Source organism: Anolis sagrei, chromosome 1 (assembly GCF_037176765.1).
Source record: "Anolis sagrei isolate rAnoSag1 chromosome 1, rAnoSag1.mat, whole genome shotgun sequence".
NCBI classification, from domain to species: Eukaryota; Metazoa; Chordata; class Lepidosauria; order Squamata; family Dactyloidae; genus Anolis; species Anolis sagrei.
Genome location: NC_090021.1, coordinates 48,156,056 through 48,178,365, shown reverse-complemented (window position 1 = coordinate 48,178,365; position 22,310 = coordinate 48,156,056). Strand labels below are relative to the sequence as shown.

Sequence of the window (22,310 nt, the reverse complement as noted above, 5' to 3'; positions counted from 1 at the left end):
AATATCTACAGTATGGTTTAATTCTTTAATTAAACTGTTTTTTATTTAAGACATCTTCATATATTTGTGAAATGCAATTAAAATCATAGGGCCCTTCCACATAGTCCTATATCTCAGAATATCAAGGCAGAAAATCCCACAATATCTGCTTTGAATGGGTTATCTGAGTCCACAATCAGGTCACGTGGGATTTTCTGCCTTGATATTCTGGGATGTAGGGCTGTGTGGACATTAAGCCCAACTTCAAAAATTACATGAAACAAGCATTGTATCAAAGAATAATGCAGTTCAACACAGAAATGTAAATGGACTGACAACTACATAGTGTAATGAAATTACATTTCTAAATAGGAGAAATCAGGCCCCTTATACGTTACCATATAAAATCAGAATTATCTGATTTGCACTGGCTTATATGATAGTGTAGACTCATATAATCTAGTTCAAAGAAGATAATTTTTATTATCTGCTTTAATTATCAGGATTATATGGCAGTGCAGAAGGGACCACAAGCATAGTAAAGTATCTGTATATATTTCAGATTTCAATATCAATGTCAAAAATACGTAGTATGATTTGACATAGGATTTGTGCTACATTAGAACAGTAAAGACAAATATCACTTAAGTAAAATAAACATTAAATATTAAATAACCAGAAAAATAAAATAAGGTATAAACTAATCTTAGTTAGTGAAGTGGTTTAAAACCAGTATATAAAAAAATTAGGACTAAGAAGGGACAAAAACCATCCTTTTTTGTCATCCTATATTCTACCATTGTTTGAGATAATTTCAAAATTTCTCATGACTTCTATTTTTGTATATTGAGGGTTCCCCAGTGTGTGTTGTTGGGATTACCTCTTTCTTGTTTCTCTGCCCCCTTCTACGCTGTCATATAAAATCCAGATTATCTACTTTGAACTGGAATATATGGCAGTGTAGACTCATATAATCCAGTTCAAAGCAGATAATGTGGACTATCTGATTGGATAATCCAGATTATATGGCAAGAACCAAGAAATCAAAGAAAATTTTAAACCAAAAGTGGGGATTCTCTGCAACCAGCAGGGGAACACACTGCACCATCAAGAAGAAATAAAAATATGGTGTAAACTATCTAATGAAACAATATAAAAGAATTGAAAGGATGGCAAATAAGTAACAATAATCATCTGAGGCAGCAATAATATGAAAACAATATCAAAAGAAAATACACATTACAGCACAGAATAAATTTAAAAAATACAGATACTATATCAGCAATGAGGAAAAAAATACTAAATCTCATTTATACACTATGTTAAAAGCAAAATCTGTGGAGATAGGTTAGAAGATACAAAACCTCATACATAATACTTTTGAAAGAAAAAACATGTGTATCTACCAAGCTTGAAACGTAGAGAATCAGGTATTGGGCACAGTAAAGGTAAAGGTTTCCCCTGACATTAAGTCTAGTTGTGTCCAACTCTGGGGGTGGTGCTCATCTCCATTTCTAAGCCAAAGAGCCAGCGATGTCCGTAGACACTTCCAAGGCCATGTGGCCAGCATGAGTGCATGGAGTGCCGTTACCTTCTTGCAGAAGTGGTATCTATTGATATACTCACATTTGCATGATTTCGAACTGCTAGGTTGACAGAAGCTGGAGCTAACAGCAGGAGCTCACCCCACTCCCCGGATTTGAACCGCAAATCTTTCGGTCAGCAAGTTCAGCAGCTCAGCGGTTTAACACACTGCGCCACCAGGGGACCCTAGGCACAGTAAGAAGAGGGTAAATTACTGGGTCATTTAGTACATTTCTCACTGATAATTCCTAAGAACACTCAATTACATAAAAGCATTGGGGACCAAGATGCCTGATAATTGCCATGGCTGGCATATTTCTTGTGGCTACCTGCCCCCACCTTTCTGGGGTCCATGATCATTACTGGTATTTTGTTGTTTCTCAATTAAGGGAAATCCTTACGGCAGGATATGAGCCCTGACTATTTTGACTGGTAACCAGGCAATAGATGTTAACACAGATGGTATATATCAAAATGCCCTGAAGAATCCCAGCTATGAGATTCTGGTTTCTTTGAAATCTAAATTTTATCTGAAGGAGCAAATTGATATGCGTGAGAGCTCATATGAAAACAACCGAGTTAGTCTCAAAGGTGCTGCTGGATTTCTTTCTATTTTGAAACTATAAAGGCATTTTCAGATTCACTAAATAATTTCTGAAACTGGAAGCCTCCAGACCTAGAAGAGGAGTGCATTTCAAAGGGGCTTTAGGAGATTGTGTTAGATGGAATAACCTGTTGTAAGAAAGGCTATGGAAGTCCCTCTGAAAGGCCCTCTTTCTGCTTGCCTGCTGGAAAATGTTTTTTCGAGATGGGTCTGCTCCCTATGTGTGCTTCCATTTACCCATCACAGCAGCGTATCTATTCATTTTGGCCACTAATGGACCCTTTGAGACTCTTCCTCTCATCTCCTTGACAGCAACTTTAATTGTCTGCAGCAAGTCAAATACCTTGATTTATTTGAGGAGATAATTCGAACGGACAGGGAAAGTGCTGGTTGTGTGGCTGCGGGCCTTCAATGCTCATTTCTTCGGATGGGGGATGGTAACCCTGAATCTAAAAAGCTGGAAGGGACCACGAGGGTCATCTAGTCTCGGTTTCTGAAACTTTTTCCACTTGTTTCTACTTGAATCCTGCTAAAACTGAGATACTCTGGCCTGGCCAGCTGCCAGAATTAATCCAGTCTCTGCCTGATTTTGATGGGGAAGCTCTGGTTCCGTCTGCCACTGTTAAAAACCTTGGGGTTGTGTTGGACTCATCGCTGACGATGGAGGCCCAGATCACTGCCATAAGTAAGCAGGCCTTTTTTCATCTTCGCCAGGCAAGGAAATTGGCATCCTACCTTTCGGTAGAAGCATTGGCAACAATAATCCACGCAACAGTCACCACGAGGTTGGACTATTGCAATGCCTTATATGCCGGCCTTCCGAAGTCAATGACCCAGAAGATTCGGATGGTCCAAAATGCAGCGGCCAGGCTGCTAGCGGGATCATCTATAAGATCCCATATTACAACAACAACTGCATTGGCTACCAATAAAACATCGGATCTCTTACAAGATACTGATTCTGACATTTAGAGTTCAAAATGGCCAAGGACCTTTATATCTTAGGGACCGCCTCATTCCTTTTCTCCATCAGTGGTCACCTCGATCCACCCAGGAAAATCTCCTATATATACCGGGCCCTAGGGAGAAACACCTGGAAGCTACAAGGTGTAGAGCTTTTTCGACCTATGCTACAATTCGGTGGAACTAATTGCCTCCATACATTAGAGCAATGTCGGAGTTGCGACCTTTTGTAAAGGCACTCAAGACTTGGCTGTTTGTTTGTGCATTTAAGTAATCAGATCTAATTTGCCAGTCACTGTTGAATGTTTTTATGTTGAATGTTTTTATATTGTGTAAATGCTTTTTTAGACTGTAAGTTGCTCGGAGCACCTTGGTGGAGAGCGACTAATTAAGAAATAAAGTGAAGTGAAGTGAAGTGAAGAATTTTCCTGGCCCTATAAAATAGGTATAAAATCAAACATTTAGGCTTGAGAAACAGACTGATTTCCCTTTTCATGAAGTACCGCTAAAGCATCTTCTTCAGTAACACTGCATGGTGTTACTAACAGATATGTGTAAATTGGATGGCATCCAGAAACCTATTACTGTTGCCAAATTTTTCATGACCCCCAACACTGAGCGAAGGAGGCCCCATTTGGGGCTGGGACCTATACCTGAAAGAAGTAGTAATCTAGTCCAATCCCATTATGCAGGAAATCAGGACACTGAATCATTGAGTTGGAAGGGAAACTAAGTTGCTGTTGTTTATTTGTTCAGTCGCTTCCAACTCTTTGGAAGAGTTGGAAGCGACCAGCCCACCCCTAGCTCCTTCAAGGTCAAGCCAGTCACTTCAAGGATAACATTCATCCATCTTGCCCTTGGTCGGCTCCTTTCCCTTTTTCTTCTCATTTTCTTCTCATTTTCCCAGCATCATTATTTTCTCCAAGCTTTCTTGTCTTCCCATTATGTGGCCAAAATACTTCATATTTGCTTCTAATATCCTTCCCTTCAGTGAGCAGATGGGTTTAATTTCCTGGAGTATGAACTGGTTGGAATTTCTTGCGGTCCAAGGCACTCTCAGAATTTTCCACCAACACCACAGTTCAAAAGCATCTATCCTCCTTATGATCCAGTTCTCACATCCATAGTTTGCTACGGGGAATACCATTGCTTTAACTATACAGACCTTCATTGCCAGTATTATGTCTCTATTCTTCACTATATTATCAAGCTTGTTTATTGCTCTCCTCCCAAGAAATAAACGTCTTCTGATTTCCTGGCTGCAGTCTGCATCTGCAGTAATCTTCGCTTCTAGAAATACAAAATCTGTCACTGCTTCCACGTTTTCTCCCTCTATTTGCCAGTTATCAATCAGTCTGGTTGCCATAATCTTTATATATATATATATATATATATATATTAATTGCAACCCAGTTTTTGCACCCTTTTCTTTCACCTTAGTTATCAGGCTCCTCAGCTCCTTTTAGCTTCCAGCCATCAAAGTGGTATCATCTGCATATCTAAGGTTGATAATGTTTCTTCCAGCAATTTTAACTCCAGTCTTGAATCACACCCAAACATACACTAATGTTATCAGTGCTTTGCTGGCCAAGAACAACTGGGAAAACTGGGGTGTTCTAAGAAATACAACATTTCTTCTCTTTTTATTATTTTTATCACACCTTTCTCCCAATAGAGGGAACACAAGAGGGCAAAACTGTTGTTTGCTCAGGCCTCTTTTTCCATTATTTCCAAGGGTGTGTCTACATTAGTGCAGACTGAATGCAGTCTGACATGCCTTTAACTGCCATGGCTCAATGCTATGAAATTATGGGAGTTGTAGTTTTACCAGGCGTGTAGCCTTCCCTATTAGGGTGCTGCTGGTGCCTCACCAAACTACAAATCCCAAGGCTCCATATCATGGAGACTTGACAAAGTGTGGCCGAAGCAGGCATGGGCAAACTTCAGCCCTCCAGGTGTTTCTAGAGTTCAACTTCCGATAGGCTGCTAGGAATTGTGGGAGTTCAACTCCAAAAACACCTGGAGGGCCTAAGTTTGCCCATACCCATTGTAGATTCACTCAGTGGAGTGTCAGTGAAAATGTGTGTGTGGAGGGGGTCAAACTGCATCAGTTCAATAATGCTGTTGCACTGACCGAGCCTTGGCAGTTCAAGTGATGTCAAAACTCCATTCCTTCTGCACTGTAGAATATGTAGTACAATATCCTTCCTTGGAAACTTTTAAACAGAGGGTGGATGGCCATCTGTCAGGGATACTTTGATTGTGCTTGATTGTATAGCAGGGGATAGGACTAAATGGCCCATGTGGTCTCTTCCAACTATTCTGATTCCATGCCCCTTGGATGGTGGTTTATTTTGTCCCCTCCCGCAGCCCGTCGCAAGGTGGCGCCTGTGGGGACTTCTTCCCTCAGCATTGAGCCGTGCCAGGAGGGAGTTTAAAGGGCTGTCAAGCTGCGTGCGCCCTATATCCACAGGGTAGGTGCTACACCCCAAGAGACTTGCCAGTGCGAGAAGGCCAGGTGGATGTGTGGCCTCCTCCTCTTCCTCTGTCTGTGCGGAAAACAGCGCCACTTCCCCTTCTCACCTCACCTGAAGGAGGCAAGGAAGGAAGAAGGCGCAAGGCAGACAAAGGGGGCGAAGGAGAGAAATAAGGATGGGAGAGAAGCAAAAGGGAGGGAGGGAGGAAAGAGGGAGGGAGGGACGAAAAAAGGAAAGGAAGGGGGAGGAAAGAAGGGAAGGGAGGAAGGACTGACTGAAGGGGAAGGAGGAAAGGAAGGAAGGAAGGAAAAGGGATGGAAGGAAGTTAAGAGGGAGGGAGAGAGGCATGAAGAAAGGTGAGAGAGGGAAGGAAGGAAAGAGGGAGGAAGGAAGGGAGGGAGAGAAAGAAGGGAGGGAGGAAAGGAAAGAGGTAGGTAGGTAGGAAGGAAATAAGGAAGGGAAGCAAGGAGAGAGAGAAGGAAGGAAAGGAAAGGAGGGAGGAAGGAAGGAAGGGGAAGGAGGGAAGGAAGGAAGGAAAGAGGAAGGAAGGGGAGGAAGGAAAAGAAGGAAGGGAGGGAGAGAAAGAAGGGAGGCAAGGAAGGAAAGAGGTAGATAGGAAGGAAATAAGGAAGGGAAGGAAGGCGAGAGGGAGGAAAAGAAGGAAGGAAGGAAGGGAGGAAGGGAGGGGAAGGACGGAAGGAAGAAAGGAAAGAGGAAGGGAGGGAGGAAGGGAAGGAAGGAAGGGGAGGAAGAAAGGAAAGAGGGAGGGATGAAAAGAAGAGAAGGAAGAAAGGAAATAGGGAGGGAGGGAGGAAAGAGGAAGGGAGGGAGGAAGAAAGAGCAGGAGGAAGGAAGAGGAGGAAGAAAGGAAAGAGGGAGGGATGAAAAGAAGAGAAGGAAGAAAGGAAATAGGGAGGGAGGGAGGAAAGAGGAAGGGAGGGAGGAAGGAAGAGCAGGAGGAAGGAAGAGGAGGAAGAAAGGAAAGAGGGAGGGATGGATGGAAGGAAGGAAGAAATGAAATAGGAAGGAAGAGAAGGAAGAGGAGGAAGAAAGGAAAGAGGGAGGGAGGGATGGAAGGAAGGAAGGAAGGAAGGAAGAAACGAAATAGGAAGGAAGAGAAGGAAGAGGAGGAAGAAAGGAAAGAGGAAGGGTAGGAAAGAAGGAAGAGAAGGAAGGAGGAAAGGAAACAGGAAGGCAGGAGGAAGGAAGGGGAGGAAAGAGGAGAGGTAGGAAGGAAGAGAAGGAAGGGGAGGAAGAAAATAAATAGGAAGGGAGGAAAGAGGAAGGGAAGGAATGAAGAGAAGGAAGAAAGAAAAGAGGGAGGAATGGAAGGGAAGTAAAGGAAGAAAGGAAATGGGAAGGAAAGGGAGGAAGGGAGGAAAGAGGAAGGGTGGGAGGGATGGAAGGAAGGAAAGAGGGAGAGATGGAAGGAAGGAAGGAAGGAAGGAAGGAAGGAAAGAGGGGGGATGGATGGAAGAAAAGAAAGGTAGGGAAGGAAGAAAGGAAATAGGAAGGGTGGGAGGAAAGAAGGGGAGGAAAGAGGAGGGGTAGGAAGGAAGGAAGAGAAGGAAGGGGAGGAAGAAAGGAAAAAGAGGGATGGAAGGAAGGAAATAGGAAGGGAGGGAGGAAGGAAGGGAGGGAGGAAGGAAGGGGAGGGAAGCGAAGGAAGAAGGGAAAGAGGGAGGGAGGTATGGATGGCTGGCTGGCTGGCTGAAAGGAAACTCCGCAGCCTCAAGGTCACGCTCTCAGAACAGGAGTAACTGAGGCGACGTCTCCCTCCTCCCCCCCCCCTTTCACTCCCCCAACCTGAGCGCTTTGCCGCGCTTTGCTGCCCCTCTTCGACCCCCTCCCTTTGCCCGCCTCCCTCCCTCTCACGGAGCATGCGCACAACCCCCCCCCCCGCGCTGTCCCTGGGCTGCGCGCGCGGCCGTCCGTCTCCACCAGCGCGGCCCCTCAGGCGGGAAGCCACCAGGCGGGCGAAGGCGCGAAGCCACCCGCTCAGGCAGCCCGCCCGCCTCAGACTGCGGGGCCCACGGCATGAAGGCGGCGAAGGCGGCTCCTCGCTCCTAGTCAGAATAATGCGAGTCGCGGACCCGGGAGGCCCCGAGTCGCTGCCGCCGCCGCCGCCTCCGCCATGTCCCCCCCGGCCTCGGCGGCCGCCCTGGCCAGCAGCAGCAGCGAGAGAGGCAGCAGCACCTCGGTGCCTCAGGAGGAGGAGGCGGAGGCGGCGGAGGGTGCCCGCGAGGAGGTGAGGCCAGGCGAGGCTTGCCCTCCTCCCCTTCCCTTTCCTCCCCTTTCCTTGGCTTGCTTTCTTTCCCTTCCTTGGCTCAGTTTGCCTCCCTCGCAGAACCCCTTCTCCTTTGACAGAGCAGCAGCACAGGGAGGGATGGGGCTGGCGGGGGGGGGGGGGGAGGCCTTTCTCCCCTTCTCGAGACTCAGCGATCCCAGGGAGTTTGTTGCCACCCCCCCCCCCCAAGGTGCTTAGGCGATGACAGGTGCCTCTCCAAACTACAACTCCCAGGACCCTTGTTAAAGCAAGGTCAGGCTGCATTCACTCTGCAGTGTAGACGTGCCCTCCTCACTGGGGGCTTCTTCACAAACCAGAATAGTCCCCCTCATAGGGCAGCCAAGATTAGGGCTGCATTCATTCTGCGCCCTCTGGGATCTGGAAGGCCCTGCCCTTCACCCATAGCCCAGTGGGTTCCTAAATCCTAGTCTTTACAGGTCTTTTGGACCTCTTCAGCTCCCAGGATCATTGATCCTTGACCAAGGCATCAGGGACTTCTAAGTCCAAAACATAGCTAAATTAAGACAGAGTTGCTGTGAGTTTTCCAGGCTGCATGGCTATGTTCCAGAAGCATTCGCTCCTGATGTTTTGCCCACATCTGTGGTAGGCATCAAGAGGTTGTGAGATCTGTTGGAAACTAGGCAAGTGAGGTTTATATTTCAGTGGAATAATGTGCAGGGTGGGAGAAAGAACTCTTGTCTGCTTGGGGCAAGTGTGAATGTTGCAATTAGTGGCCTTACAGCTTCAAAGCCTGGCTGGTTGCTGCAGGGTTGCTGTGAGTTTTCTGGGCTGCGTGGCCATGTTCCAGAAGCATTATCTCCTGACGTTTCTCCTGCATCTATGGCAGGCATCCTCAGAGGTTGTGAGGTTTGTTGGAAACAAGGCAAGTGGGGTTTATATATCTGTGGAATGTCCACGGTGGGAGAACGAACTCATGTCTGCTTGAGGAGAGTGTGAATGTTGCAATTGGCCACCTTGATTAGCCCTGCAGCTTCAAAGCCTGGCTGGTTGCTGCCTGGGGGAATCCTTTGTTTGGCGGTGTTAGCTGGCCCTGATTGATTCTTGTCTGGAATTCTCCTGCTTTTTGAGTATTGCTCTTTACACACTGTCTTGATTTTAGTGTTTTCTTTACGGGTAGCCAGATTTTGTTCATTTTCATGGTCTCCTCCTTTCTGTTGAAATTGTCCACATGCTTGTGGGTTTCAAAGGCTTCTCTGTGATGTGGGCACCATGGGGTGCTGCTTTGTTAGCCGTCCTGAGTCCCTCTAGGGAGGTTGAGAAAGGACGGGATATAAAAGCTCTAAATAAATAAATAAATAAATAAATAAATAATAGCCTGACGTGGTGGTTGTTAGAGTGGTCCAGCATTTCTGTGTTCTCAAATAGTATGCTGTGTCCAGGTTGGCTCATCAGGTGCTCTGCTATGGCTGAATTCTTTGGTTGAAGTAGTCTTTTATGTTCCTTGCTTCATGTTTGGGCAATACCGCGTTTGGTGGTCCCTATGTAGACTTACCCACAGCTGCATGGTGTACAGCAGACTCCTGCAGATGTGAGAGGATCCCTCTTGTCCTTGGCTGAACATAGCATTTGTTGGATTTTCTCAGTGGGTCTGTAGATCGTTTGTAGGTTGTGTTTCTTCATCAGCTTTCCACAACACATAAAATTAATGCAGTTTGGTGCTGCTTCAACCGCCATGGGTCAGTGCTAGGGAACTCTGGGAGTTTTTACAAGGTATCTAGCCTTCCTTGCCAAAAAATGCTTGTGCCTCACCAAACTACAATTCCCGGAATTTCATAGCATTGAGCCATGACAGCTGAAGTGGTACCAAACTGCATAAATTTGATGGGATAGAATGGTAGATACACCCTGTGGGATCTGGAATACCATGCCCTTCTCATCCCTGTGCCAGTGGTTTTTCACAAAACCAGCCACTTAGTTAGAAAACTAAGACCAAGGGTGCACCTATAGTTCAGTGGTTTCCAAACTCTGGTCTTCCAGGTGTTTTGGACTTCAGCTCCCAGCATCACTGATCATTGACCAAGACACCTGAGACGTCTGGGTGCTGAAGTCCGAAGCACTCGAAAGACCAGAGTTAGGGAATCTTGGGAATCGCTATATCTACACTGTACAATTAGTGTGGTTTGATCTCACTTTAACCAGGGCTCAATGCTATGGAATCCTGGAGGTTGTAGTTGTACGTGGTTTTTATACTTTCTTGGCAATGAGACATGGCAGTTTAAAGTGGTGTCAAACTGCTTTCATTCTGCAATGCAGATGCACTCTAAGAATCACTCATGTTTTCCTCACCTTGTCAGTCATTGGACTTGTTGCTCTCTTTTTGGCTGCTGCAGATGTTTGTCTTATTGAGCCAGACCGCATTACTTCTGCAGATATACCTCTAGTCTTGGTTGTTTATTAGGTGTCTTTTCTGATTTGTTAATAACTACCAGTGTAGGAATGAGGGGGAGGATATTGGAGGGTGCATATACACCATACAAATAATGCAGTTTAACCTCACTTTGGCTGCCCTGGCTCAGTGCTATGAAATTCTGAGAGTTTTTCAGGGTGTTTAGCCTTCTCTGCCAGAGAGGGTTAGTACCTCACGAAAATAAAACTCCCAGGGTTCCACAGTGGTTTTCAGGCAAAAAGTGGATGGCTGTCTGTCAGGAGTGCTTTGATTGTGTGTTCCTCCATAGCAGAAGGGGGTTTGACTGGATAGTCCAGGGCCCCTTCCACACAACTGAATAATCTGCATTGAACTGGGATATATGGCAGTGTGGACTCAGATCCAGTTCTAAGCAAATATTGTGGGATTTTCTGCCTGGATATCCTGGGTTATATGGCTGTGTGGAAGGGCCCCGGTGGTCTCTTCCAACTCTGTGATTCTATTCTACGAGCCTATTATAGGGTTGTCTTGGCAAGATATGTTTCCTCAAAGTAAGGTATCAAATAATCGTGATCTTAATTTCAGGAAACAAATCTTGCCAAGACAGTGCTATGATGGGGTTTTCACACCTCAAAAATTGACTTGTCCACAAGGACAAAAAGGGTGCATTTGTTTGAATGCCTATACAAGGAAAAAATACTTGTGTTGACACAGGTTGTGTTTCTTCTTGCTAACCAAAAGGAACCCTGCAGTCCATGTGAGAGAGGAAAAGATGCCACAGGCTACACAATTGACATGGCATTAGTATTTGGTTGCACAGTGTGTGGTACTCTACACTGTCCTTCCCAGCTGAAAGTCAAAAGAAATGTTGACATCTTCTCTTCCCTCCCTAGTGAATGCTTGTGTCAGTGACTGTCTATAATCTTGCCGTAAGCAAGCATAGATCTGTACGCATGCTGATGCGATTTCTTTAAAAAGAACCTGCAACAAGTTAATGTGAATGCTGAAGTGAGAGTGTGTAACTATGAATAAGCTTTGAAGATGAGGTAATCCCAGAAGATTCTGCAAAAGTGAAGACTTAGGAAGTAAGGAGTGTGTCGGTCCCAAAAGAATTTATAAATGTTGTAGGCAAAGAAAACAACATGATTGTGTTCTCTCTGATGTCACAGCATTTAGTACTGATCCTTTTATAGAGGAATGCTAAGAACTGGACATAAAACCTTCCCCATGCAAAACATAAGCTCTCCTACTTCCCCCCCCCCCCCTTGTTCCTAGCAGTGATTTTCCCCCCTCGGTGCCTGAACACCTACCAAGAAGGGGGTTGTCATAAATAGAATGAAAGTATACCACAGTTGTAGTGTGCATTTTCTTCCCCCAGAAACCCTGTGGCGCAGAATTTGTATGAATGAGAACAGCTTCCAAGGGCACATTTTTCAGTATTTCCTCTTTCTCTGGAATAAAGAAGGAAGCATCTTTTGGCTGTGTTTCTTTCTTCCTCCCTTGTATCCTAGGGAGGTCTGTAGCCGTACTTGCACATCTGGATGTGGTTAGTTAGTGCTGTTATGTATATGTGCCTTCAAGTCACCTTTTGAGTTATGACAAACTCATGAACTTCTGAGTTTCATTAAGCAAGAAATATTCAGAGGTTATTTTATTTATCGTATCAGAAGCAAACCAAGGGTACAATTGTAATGTATTTTTTTTAAAAAACAAAGTTTTAAAAAACTTGGTATTATATTAAATGTTCTTTGACTAGTAGCTGGCCACTTGTAGTTCCTCTGGTGTTGTTATAAGAAGGGCCTCCATTGTGCATGTGTCAGGGCTCAGACTGCATGTAGTAGGTGTCTGTGATTTGCTCTTCTTCACACTCGCATATTGTGGACCCCACTTTGAAGCCCCATTTTTTAAGGTTAGCTCTGCATCTTGTGGTGCCAGAGTGCAGTCTGTTCAGCGCCTTCCAAGTCGCACAGCCTTCTGTGTGCCCAGCAGGGAATCTCTCATCCGGTATCAGCCATGGCTTGAGGTTCCGGGTTCTAGCCTAACACGTTGGGACTCTCCTTTGCTGAGATATTCCAGCAAATGTCTCTGTAGATCTTAGAAAACTATTTCTTGATTTAAGGTGTTGGCGTGCTGGCTGATATCTGGCCAGAGGATGGGCTGAAGATGTCACTGCCTTGGTCCTTTCATTATTGGCTGCTACTTCCTAGCGGATGTCAGGTGGTCCAAAGGTGGTGCTCAGAAGTGATTTTGACAGTTCCTTCCTCCAAAATATAGCTTACAGTACCTGATATTTGTTGGTGGTCTCCCATTCTAGTATTAGGTTGCTTGGCTTCCAAGATCAGAGATCCGATGCCTTTAGGGCAGTTATATCATAGATTTGACGAACTTCATATACAGTGCTATACCATTTTATGAATGAGGGAGAAGGATTGTACAGCGTCATATCAACTCCCATGGTATCTCACACATTCATACAAGGATTTAGGTGTAGTTACAATTCTATAGTTAAGAGAAGAGCAACACTAGCCCTCAAGATGTTTTTGGACTGCAATTCCCATGCAGCATTGGTTATACTGGCTAAGATTGATGGGAGCTGTGATAGTGGAGAAACATCTGGAGATCCACTCTTGTCCTGCCCTGCTGTGACCACCTTTCTCAATAAAACAAAGTATAAAAAGAAACATAAAGCATAAAAACATACAAAAATAAATTAAAATGCAACCATGGAATGAAAACAGTTTAAAACACATATTGAAAGGGAATATGTATATCCCAAATCCCCCGATGCATAATTTCAGAGCACTTGCAGTAAGTTTTGAAGGACAACAAAGAAGGATCAATACTGATCTCCATTGGAAGAGAATTCCAGAGTCAGTGGACAGTCTCCATTCTCATTAGAAGAGCTTATGACTGTAGTAGGACCAAGAGAAGGAACTCCCTCCTACTTGAGCTGTACAGGGGCTTTCTAGATCATAATAAGCTTTTTGAATTAGGCGTGCCTGAAAATGGACTGATAATAGCTGAAACTATTCTAAGAAGAGAAGCAGCCCCAATTCACAATTTGACTGCATCATTTTGGAGGAACTGAAGTTTCCAAACATTCTTCAAAGGCAGCCTCTCCATAGAGTTCATTAGAGTAATTCAAAGGGGATGTAACTAGGGCATGTATCAGTGTCAACAGTTAAATGTTTAATGAAATGGTGAGTAAATTTTTACTTTTTCTTAAAAATGAGGCATTTAAAGCAGAAAATCATAGTTATTTCAGTTGACTGGGAGAATATTCCAATACTCAATATCAATATTGAGTTATTTAAAATAGCAGTGGACAATGTGATTTTTGTTAGGTGCATCTATATGTACCTCAAAATCTGGGGCCTTTCTGGAATAACAATACTGTATTTGGACTGGTCCCAGTGCTTGCTTACTTACTTATTTACTGAGGTGATCCCTCATTGTCCGAGTAGGATAGTCTTCCAAGATCATTGTACTGGCGATGGGTCCGTAGGTGACTGTGGAGCCCTATTCTTGATCTGCATCTTGCAGTGAGGGCACTGGTTTCCAGGTGGAAGGCAGTCCCGGTCAGGGTTGGCTTGATGCGTCTTCCTTTTGACATGTTTCTCTCTTTTGCCCTCCATTTGTGCCTCTTCAAATTCTACAGCACTGCTGGTTACAGCTGACCTCCAGCTGGAGTGCTCAAGGGCCAGGGCTTCCCAGTTCTCAGTATCTATACCACAGTTTTTAAGGTTGGCTTTGAGCCCATTTTTAAATCTCTTTTCCTGCCCACCAACATTCTGTTCTTGAGTTCGGAGTAGGTAAATCCCAGCTGGTAAACTGGCTGGGATATCTGGGAGTTGTAGGCAAAAATACCTAGGGACCCACGGGTTGAGAACCAGTGTTCTAGACGTCATTTGGACGTCTAGGTTTGGCTTTTGATCCATTACAGAGGTAAAGGCCAGTGTAGAGAAGTCCATTGTTATTATTGATTAAGTATTCATACAGAATTGTGAAGATTTTTCCTTCACAGGCATCTGTTAAAAAAATATCATAGGAAAAGAAATGTCATGACGTTGGGAGTCGCAGGCCTATATTTTGTCCCAGATGTTGCTCTATTGTCAGTTAAAGTGGTCTGGAGGGATTTCAGTGCAGGTAAAGGACACCCATCCCACCCCTGGCCCTGTAGGGGCCGGGAAAGTGCCAGTAAAAGATAGATGATAAAAGTTTAACTCCATTAGCAACAGCAAAGCAATTTCCCTTGAGCTACAGGCTGCCTTTGTCCTGTGCAAAGCTACCTGCGCAATACACAGGACAGTTGAAAATTTATTACCTGTCTTTTATTGCCATCTGAGATAAAATTCAGATTCCAACATTTTTACCTTTTTTCTTTTGTATGATTTTAACATATTTGTCCAATGAAAAAGCCAGTGAGGTTTCAAAAGCTCACATTATGTGTTTTCTGCATTTTGGTTGGCCAATAAAGATATCACTCTTTTGCGGATGTTGTTGTATTTTGTTGCATGGTCCAACAGTTACCCTGAACATATTTCTTAGTTTTAGAGTGTGCACTTGTAGATTCTAGTAGAACCATTCTTTATGTTGTGTAGTGAAATTATGGAGAGCCTTTGCATGCATAAACATTTACTGTCAGGAGAGATTGCCCATCTTTTGGCTTCATTGATTAAAATCATAAGCCTATTCCATTTCTATTTAGATCTCCTGTTGTTAATGCATTTCTTTCATCTCCTCTTCAGTCCTCTCTATGTATTTTTTGCTATTCCTGATTGTAGAATTTTTATAAATACTTTTCTCATTTGGACTTCTTTTACATGTGTTTGTCATTTCATGCATAATATTTTACACCTACTTCACCCATCCCACAGGCTTATAGCAAAGTTCTAGAATTGACCAAGGTCTTAATTTCAGTGATATTCCATTGTGGAGTTCTTACAAAGCAGTGACAACTTTTGAGCCAGAACTACCTTGTCTCAAATGACCTCTGCCTCATTCAGTCAGCAGTATCAATAAGCATGTATATCTTTGCTGAATAATGTGTCTCTGCCCTCAGAAACTTCAGTGTGTTCAACAAAGCAAAAGACTACAAGAGGGAAGGGAAGAAACAAGGAAGGTAATGGGGGAGAAGGCTGAAAGTGGACAAATGCAATTCGCCATATTTGTATATTATATGCTTTGGTTATAGATGAGGGTCAGAATCTTTAGAAGCTATGTAGAGTTTGAAAGATAACTGCAATAATCTTTACTTGGCTGGAAGGCATTCAATACATTAGAAGATGGTAAGAAAAATAGACCTCTTAAGAGAGGGAAGTCATTCTACCCCTCTATTCTGCCTTTCAGACCACACCTGGAATACTGTATCTAATTCTAGGCACCACAATTTAAGAGAGATGTTGACAAACTGGAATATGTCCAGATAAGGGCGACTAAAATGATCAGGGGTCCAGAGAACAAGCCCTATGAGGAGTGGCTTAAAGAGCTGTGCATGATTAGCCTGCAGAAGAGAAGGCTGAAAGGAGACATGATAGCCATGTATAAATATGTGAGGGGAAGTCATAGGGAGGAGGGAGCAGGCTTATTTTCTCCTGCCCTGGAGACTAGGATGCAGAACAATGGCTTCAAACTACAGGAAAGGCGATTCCACCTGAACACTAGGAAGAATTTCCTAACTGTGAGAGCTGTTCAGCAGTGGAACTCTCTGCCCCAGAGTGTGGTGAAGGCTCCTTCTTTGAGGGCTTTTAAACAGAGGCTGGATGTCCATCTGTTGGGGGTGCTTTGAATATGATTTTCCTGCTTCTTGGCAGGGGGTTGGACTGGATGGCTCACAAGGTTTCTTCCAACTCTATGATTCTATGACAGCAGGCGATGGTTGTCACCAGTTGAAAGTAACTGGCAGGACAGTAATGTGAAATGGGGCAAAAAGAAAACTAAGGATCATTGAGAGCTTTCTAGATGAAAACAAAGTAAACTTCTTGGATGGTGTAAGTAGATGGAAACCCATGGTAGGTATTAGAAGGAACATCTCACAAATTGACAGTTGAAGGTAGTGAATGATTTTGTCATGTGGATCAGCGGTAAGAGATCTGGGAAGGAAAAATAGAGGTACAGTTTATCACAGAGAGGAGACCAGCTGGCATTTGAATAGCACTTCTCAGCCTTGACTCATTCCACTTTAAGCAGCATGATCCTTTGTATAAGAAGGGTATTCATAGAATTATTGCATATATGTATTTTTTTGCAAAATACTGATATATAGATATAAGTGTTTTGACCCTCTCTGAAAAGACACTGATTGTCATACTTTCCCAGTCAAATTAGATATTTTTATAAGTTGTATAAAATAATTATGTCCCAGTTTTCCTGTCAGCTATCTCCAGAAAGCAATTTCCAACATAACAAAATATAAATGTAAATGAAGGCAAAATTAGAAACCATTATAACAAGAATTTAAACAATAAAAGATTTGGGAAATAATGTATTCTTAAACAGCATTTTAAATAAACCACAATCCATAGAAGCAAAGATAAGTACCGAACAATAATACTTTTTTAAGGGAGAGGGTCATTTTGCAATTTAGACTAATGTGATGGCACACCCGAGCCTTTGGGAAAACTATAGTGTCTGGCTTTACTCGGGGGGGGGGGGGGGGCATCTATATGCCTTCTGTTAAGATTAAGACCCTTTAACACAGAGGAACTTTAGGCAAGGTGAAAAGATAACCAAATGAGTTTACTGAAAACAAGATGAATAAAGGGTTAACTCCAACCAGGACTATTATAAGGTAACTTAAAACAATACATTAAAAATGAGATTTTGCTGGCTGCAGTCATCTCTCTAGAGTCTTCTGTCTCTGGTGCAAAGTGATGGTTTACAACAGTGGTTCTCAACCTGTGGGTCCCCAGATGTTTTGGCCTTCAACTCCCAGAAATCCTAACAGTTGGTAAACTGGCTGGGATTTCTGGGAGTTGTAGGCCAAAACACCTGAGGACCCACAGGTTGAGAACAACTGGTTTACAAGCTGTTGCTTATAAGCTGTCTCAATCTTCTTTCTTGTGAAGCTTAAGCTGGTCAAAAGCTTCTGTTGTCTCTGGGACTGATGGTATAAGAATACTGCTGAATGCAGGTGCTAAGGATGCCTATTTTGGATTGCTTAGGCCTAGGATTACCAAACAATGCCCAAGCCTCTAATCACTGTAACTGCTGCAGAAAAAGAGGAGTCCAGCAAAAGAGCTGTATCAAGGCAAATGGAATAGACCAACTAACGCTGGCCTCTAGGGGTTTTTTTGTGCTCCACCCAAAACTAATACAAAGGAAGGCATCTCCACTATTGGGAAAACCTAAACAGAGGGAACTAAAGTAGAGGAGAGGAAAAGGCAAAGCCAAGACTTTACAACTAATGTATATTCTGGATTGAGGCAAGATCTTAACCTTCTTTGTCCTGAACAGTATATGACAGCCTTAACCCAAGGAGGAGAATGTCACTCAGGATGACTGCCTTTAAGAACCTACATATTTGTAGCTTAATAGTTTTTACTATTCAGTTCTATTTTCAGATAAATGCAGTGGCTGGTGAAAAGGCTTTAGACTTAAAGCCCTCAGGAGAGACAGCCTGTGGTTACTGTATAGGGACATTACACACTAATTTCACAATTCTTTCTTTAATGTATTTCAGCATCTGTCTTAGTTGAAACTCAGTAGGATAGTCCGTAATTTCCCTCCTATGGATAAAGCTGTCTGGGGTTGCAGTGTGCATATGAATTTAGGTCATAATAATATAAAGGAATGGAATTATGGTATGAGGAAGGAGAGCATCTTAAATGTGTCAATGTCAGCTCTCTTAAGGGAAAAACATACAGTACTTGACACTGCACAGTTGTAGATCAGAACAGGGAAGATGGTTCAGGTGTTAGCTGGTACACTTTTCTCACAATTCTTTAGGGTTAGACTTCATAAAATACTGAATTCATGTATAAACAATCCTGGAAGGGGTTAGGAGACAGTTTGGACTTCACAATGACTTAGGCTATATTTTCATTTTGTGAAGCATACATTACATTTGGACAAACAAGGAAGAATACATCATTGTTGGGATTGAATACACATTCAGTTCTTCAAATCTTTTATATGGTGCATAAATCATTTTGTATGAGTGCAACACACATGATTAACTGATTGCAATAAATATAATAAGAATGGTGAAATAACTCAACTGGTTAAGAAATTCTACAGTTACCAATATCGTCTCTACAAGAACATTTTGAAATCTCATTCTCTTTGAACATAACTGAAAAAGCTACTTAATTCATTATAATTAGTTACTAGGGCTTGGACTCCCTCGTGGTGAAAGCCTACAGGGAGACAGATTGTTAAGAAACGGGAAAACAAATATGAAGCTGAGAGGAAGGTTTGCTAGCTGTGTCCTCTTAGGATATGCCTTTTGTTGTCAACATTATCACGGAAAATATTGTTTTTCAAGAGCTTGCAAATGATACTGCTCATTTTGCAACACATTTGCAGTGGAATTAATGCCAAAATGAGGAAAGTGCACCTTCAACCTCATTTTATGGCTCCTGAAGTCCTCTGCAATCCTCAAAACACTTGTGAAATTATTTATTTGTAAAACTTTTGAATGATTTTCACCTGAAGCCCATACCAAAATTATATACAATTTCTGTAGTTTTCTTTCTCTCAGAATTCACTTCCAACCTCCACTAGGTTCAGAACAGTAAGATGGCATCACTTCCATTGTTTGTTGTCAAACACTCAGAAAACTCCAGTTTATTGTCAGCTTTTTCTACAATCTGCCACAGACATATCCCCTTCAATTAAACTAATGGATAGAAGAGAAACTCAGATTAAATGCTTCTGAGGGCCTTTCCACACAGGGCTCTGTTGTGCTTTTACCAAAGGTGTCCAAACGACGCCATCAGTAAAAGCAAAGTAATTTGAGACGAAGTAGCTAAACCCTGCTTTGTGTTGAATTACTTTGATACTCCATTAGACCCGGGCCTTCCTGAAAGGCCCTTGTCTAATGGAGCATAGGGCCAGTGGGGACTGATCCATCGGACTGCTTCCGCAGTTCTGGGATCACTCTGCACAACCCACCTCGGTTCTTCGAGCTTCCAAAAGCCAGAGAACCAAGGAGGGCAACCCCCCCCCCCCCCCCGGCGCAAAAGCCTTAAATGAAAAGAAAAAAAAAACTTATTGGGTTGCCATTAGGCCTCTCTGGAAGCCTCCTGGTGTTGACTTAGATGAAATGAGGGATAGATATGCTTGATGATAGAAGGGGCAGCTGATACTTGTGAGGATTCAAAATGAGGATCAGGATTCAAGACTGATGAGTATGTCTCAATATGGATAAATATGAGATACTACATTTGGACAGGAAAAATTAAATGCACAAATATGGTGCAATCAGCACTTGGCATGACAACAGTACACATAAAAAAAGATATCTGGGTCTTATTAGAACACAAGCTAAACATGAGTCAACAGTGCGATGTGACCGCCAAAAAAGCAAAAGTAATTCTAGGATGCATCAACAGGAATATAGTGAAAAGATCAAGAAAAGTAGCAGTAGCTCTCTAATTGGCTTTTGTCAGATCTCATCAAGAATACTGTATTCAGTTCTGGTGAGGATATTAACAAGTTGGAACATGCCTAGAGGAGTGTGATAAAAATGGTGAATGGTAAGAAAACCAAGAGTGATGAGGAATACCCTGCTTCAGAAGCGATGAGGCTTCTGAAGCAGGGTATGTTTATCCTTAAGAAGAGAATTGTGAGAGGCAACATCATGGTTATATTAAAATATATGAAGGGATGTTCTGTAGAAAATGGAGAAAGATAATTTTCTGATGCATCTGAAAAAGCAGATTTAATCTACAAAAGCTTATGGGGCCATCTTAGTTTTCTCAGGCAATCTCTAAGCTGCTACAAGATCTCTTTGCAGGTTAATTTGGAACTCACTGCCATTTTTTTCCATTTATTTGTAAAATTCCAAAGGAATATCTTTGCCCAACAACATCTTGCCACTTCTTTCTATGATTTGAAACTTTCTGGCAACACACAGCCAGAATGTTTAATGTGATTAAATGTGTTGTTCTGAGTGATAATATAGTATTTTGTTGGACAGCGAATGTGGTATTAATTTACCATGTCTCCAGTATGGCCTGGAACATTACAGTGGCGATCTTTTGGAACCACTTGGCTGACTAAAAAGTACTTTCCACAGATGTGCTTATATTTCTTAATTATTCACAGGGGTCTTAAGACTGTTTCTCAGTAGATAAGACACCATTGTTCCTTTGCCAAAAGAGTGCATTTTAAAATGTGTTTTCAAGGGCTGTGTGTGTAGGCAAAAAGCCTTAAGTACTCAGAATAAATTATGCAAATAATCCATCATTACAGGCAAGTGCAATCTGCTGGACCATTTTATAGAATCTGATGAATTATAATTATCATGTGGGTTTATCATTTGTACACTGTACATTCAAAATAGTTCTAGAAATGATAATGATAGCAAAATACATATAATTAAATTGCAGTATTTAGACTTTTGAAGAAAGAAAATAGAATGTTTTGACAAAGACAGGACATTGTCAAAAAGAAAAAAGAGACAGAAAGAAAGAAGTTGAGGAAAGGAATGAGGGAGGAGGGCAATAGAAAGGTCACAGTAGGACGGGGAACTGGGCAAGACACAAAACCTAAGGCACTTGAGCACAACATTTTGATCAAAGCCCTCTTCGGTTTCTAAGCTTTCAATAGACACCTTGTGCCTTGCCATTTTTCTCTGTATGTGCAGCCTTTTGGTCTACATGCACAAACTGAATATCCCTCATCAGATTTCCCTTCTGCCTTGGAATTCACAGTGATCTGGTCCTTTAGATTTAATTCTGCTGCAGAAATGTTCCTTCTTCTAATGGCTGAAAGACTCATAGGGAAAACTGGCCTGTTCGTTTATGTTATTGAGGAAAACAAGGACATGAAGAAACATATGCGGGATTATCCAGAGCTGCTCCTATGGAACTGATAGGCAAATTCATATCTTAGGCACAGTGTATAGGTACTATTCTCAAAGGCACAGGAACTGGAAACGCAAGGAAGAAATAGTATCACATATATTAATAGTATCCTGTGGTGGTGATAATCATGATAATAGAAGAGGAAGAGGAGTTCACAGATGTGGGGAGATGGGGGAGAGGAGTCAAGCTGAACTGTTATATGTATTCTATCCAGCAGTGTTAGAGCTGATACTGAGGGTAGCCCAAGTCAGTCATCAATACTCCACACATATTTGTTCAGCCACTCGTGCAAAGTGCTCTTTCACCTTCTCCATCTGCTCAGTCCTCTCTTTTGATGCACTTTCTGGTGTGAAGCAAATCTTCATCAACCACCAAAGCAGCCACTTGCTTTCTGGGAACTGAATGTTGCCGGGAGACATAATTAATGCAACTCTAGAAGTTGACCTTATTTTATGTTTATAGTGAGGGTTAATGGTGGCAGTGACACCTGGCAGTCTGGCTTGTTGAAATGCATGAAACACCTTCAAAACTCAACAATGCTAGAAATATGAAGATTGAAAAGGGAGGATGTGTTGTATTTATATCCATGCATTATTCTTCCCATGTTTTCTGTTTGGATGCTCTGGTTTTTTTCTGGACTAGGAAACTTGTATTTGACATCAGGATGAAAAGGAATATATCTCATAGCACAAATCACAGAGCCTGTTCTGCTCTATTGAAGTGACTGTATTGTTTCACTAACCAGTTAGGTAAAGTCTTGCATGCCTCTTAAGTATGTTTGGTGTTTATAGAAATACTTCAAAATTTTAATGTGCAGATCTAATTAAATAGCCATGAGATCCAACATCTCATAGTAGTTTGGGTGTTGGATTTAAGAACAGGGTTCAAATATCCATTTGGCCATGGGAGCCCACAGGGCAACCTTGGGCAAGTTACATTCTCTCAACCTCCGAGGAAGGCAAAAGCACCCAAATCTTGTCATGAAAACTGTGATAGGTTC

The 22,310-nt window shown here is 42.6% G+C and overlaps 1 protein-coding gene across 1 annotated transcript in view; it reads left to right on the top strand.

Annotated features, from left to right (window-relative positions):
* The first annotated feature begins 7,513 nt into the window (after positions 1 to 7,513).
* The window catches only part of TMEM151B (transmembrane protein 151B), a 28,135-nt gene continuing 13,338 nt past the window's right edge, over positions 7,514 to 22,310 (top strand). The window contains exon 1 of the mRNA XM_067464272.1: positions 7,514 to 7,855. Within this exon, the coding sequence (XP_067320373.1) occupies positions 7,742 to 7,855 (114 nt within the window). The 5' untranslated portion in view covers positions 7,514 to 7,741. The remainder of the gene's footprint in view (positions 7,856 to 22,310) is intronic.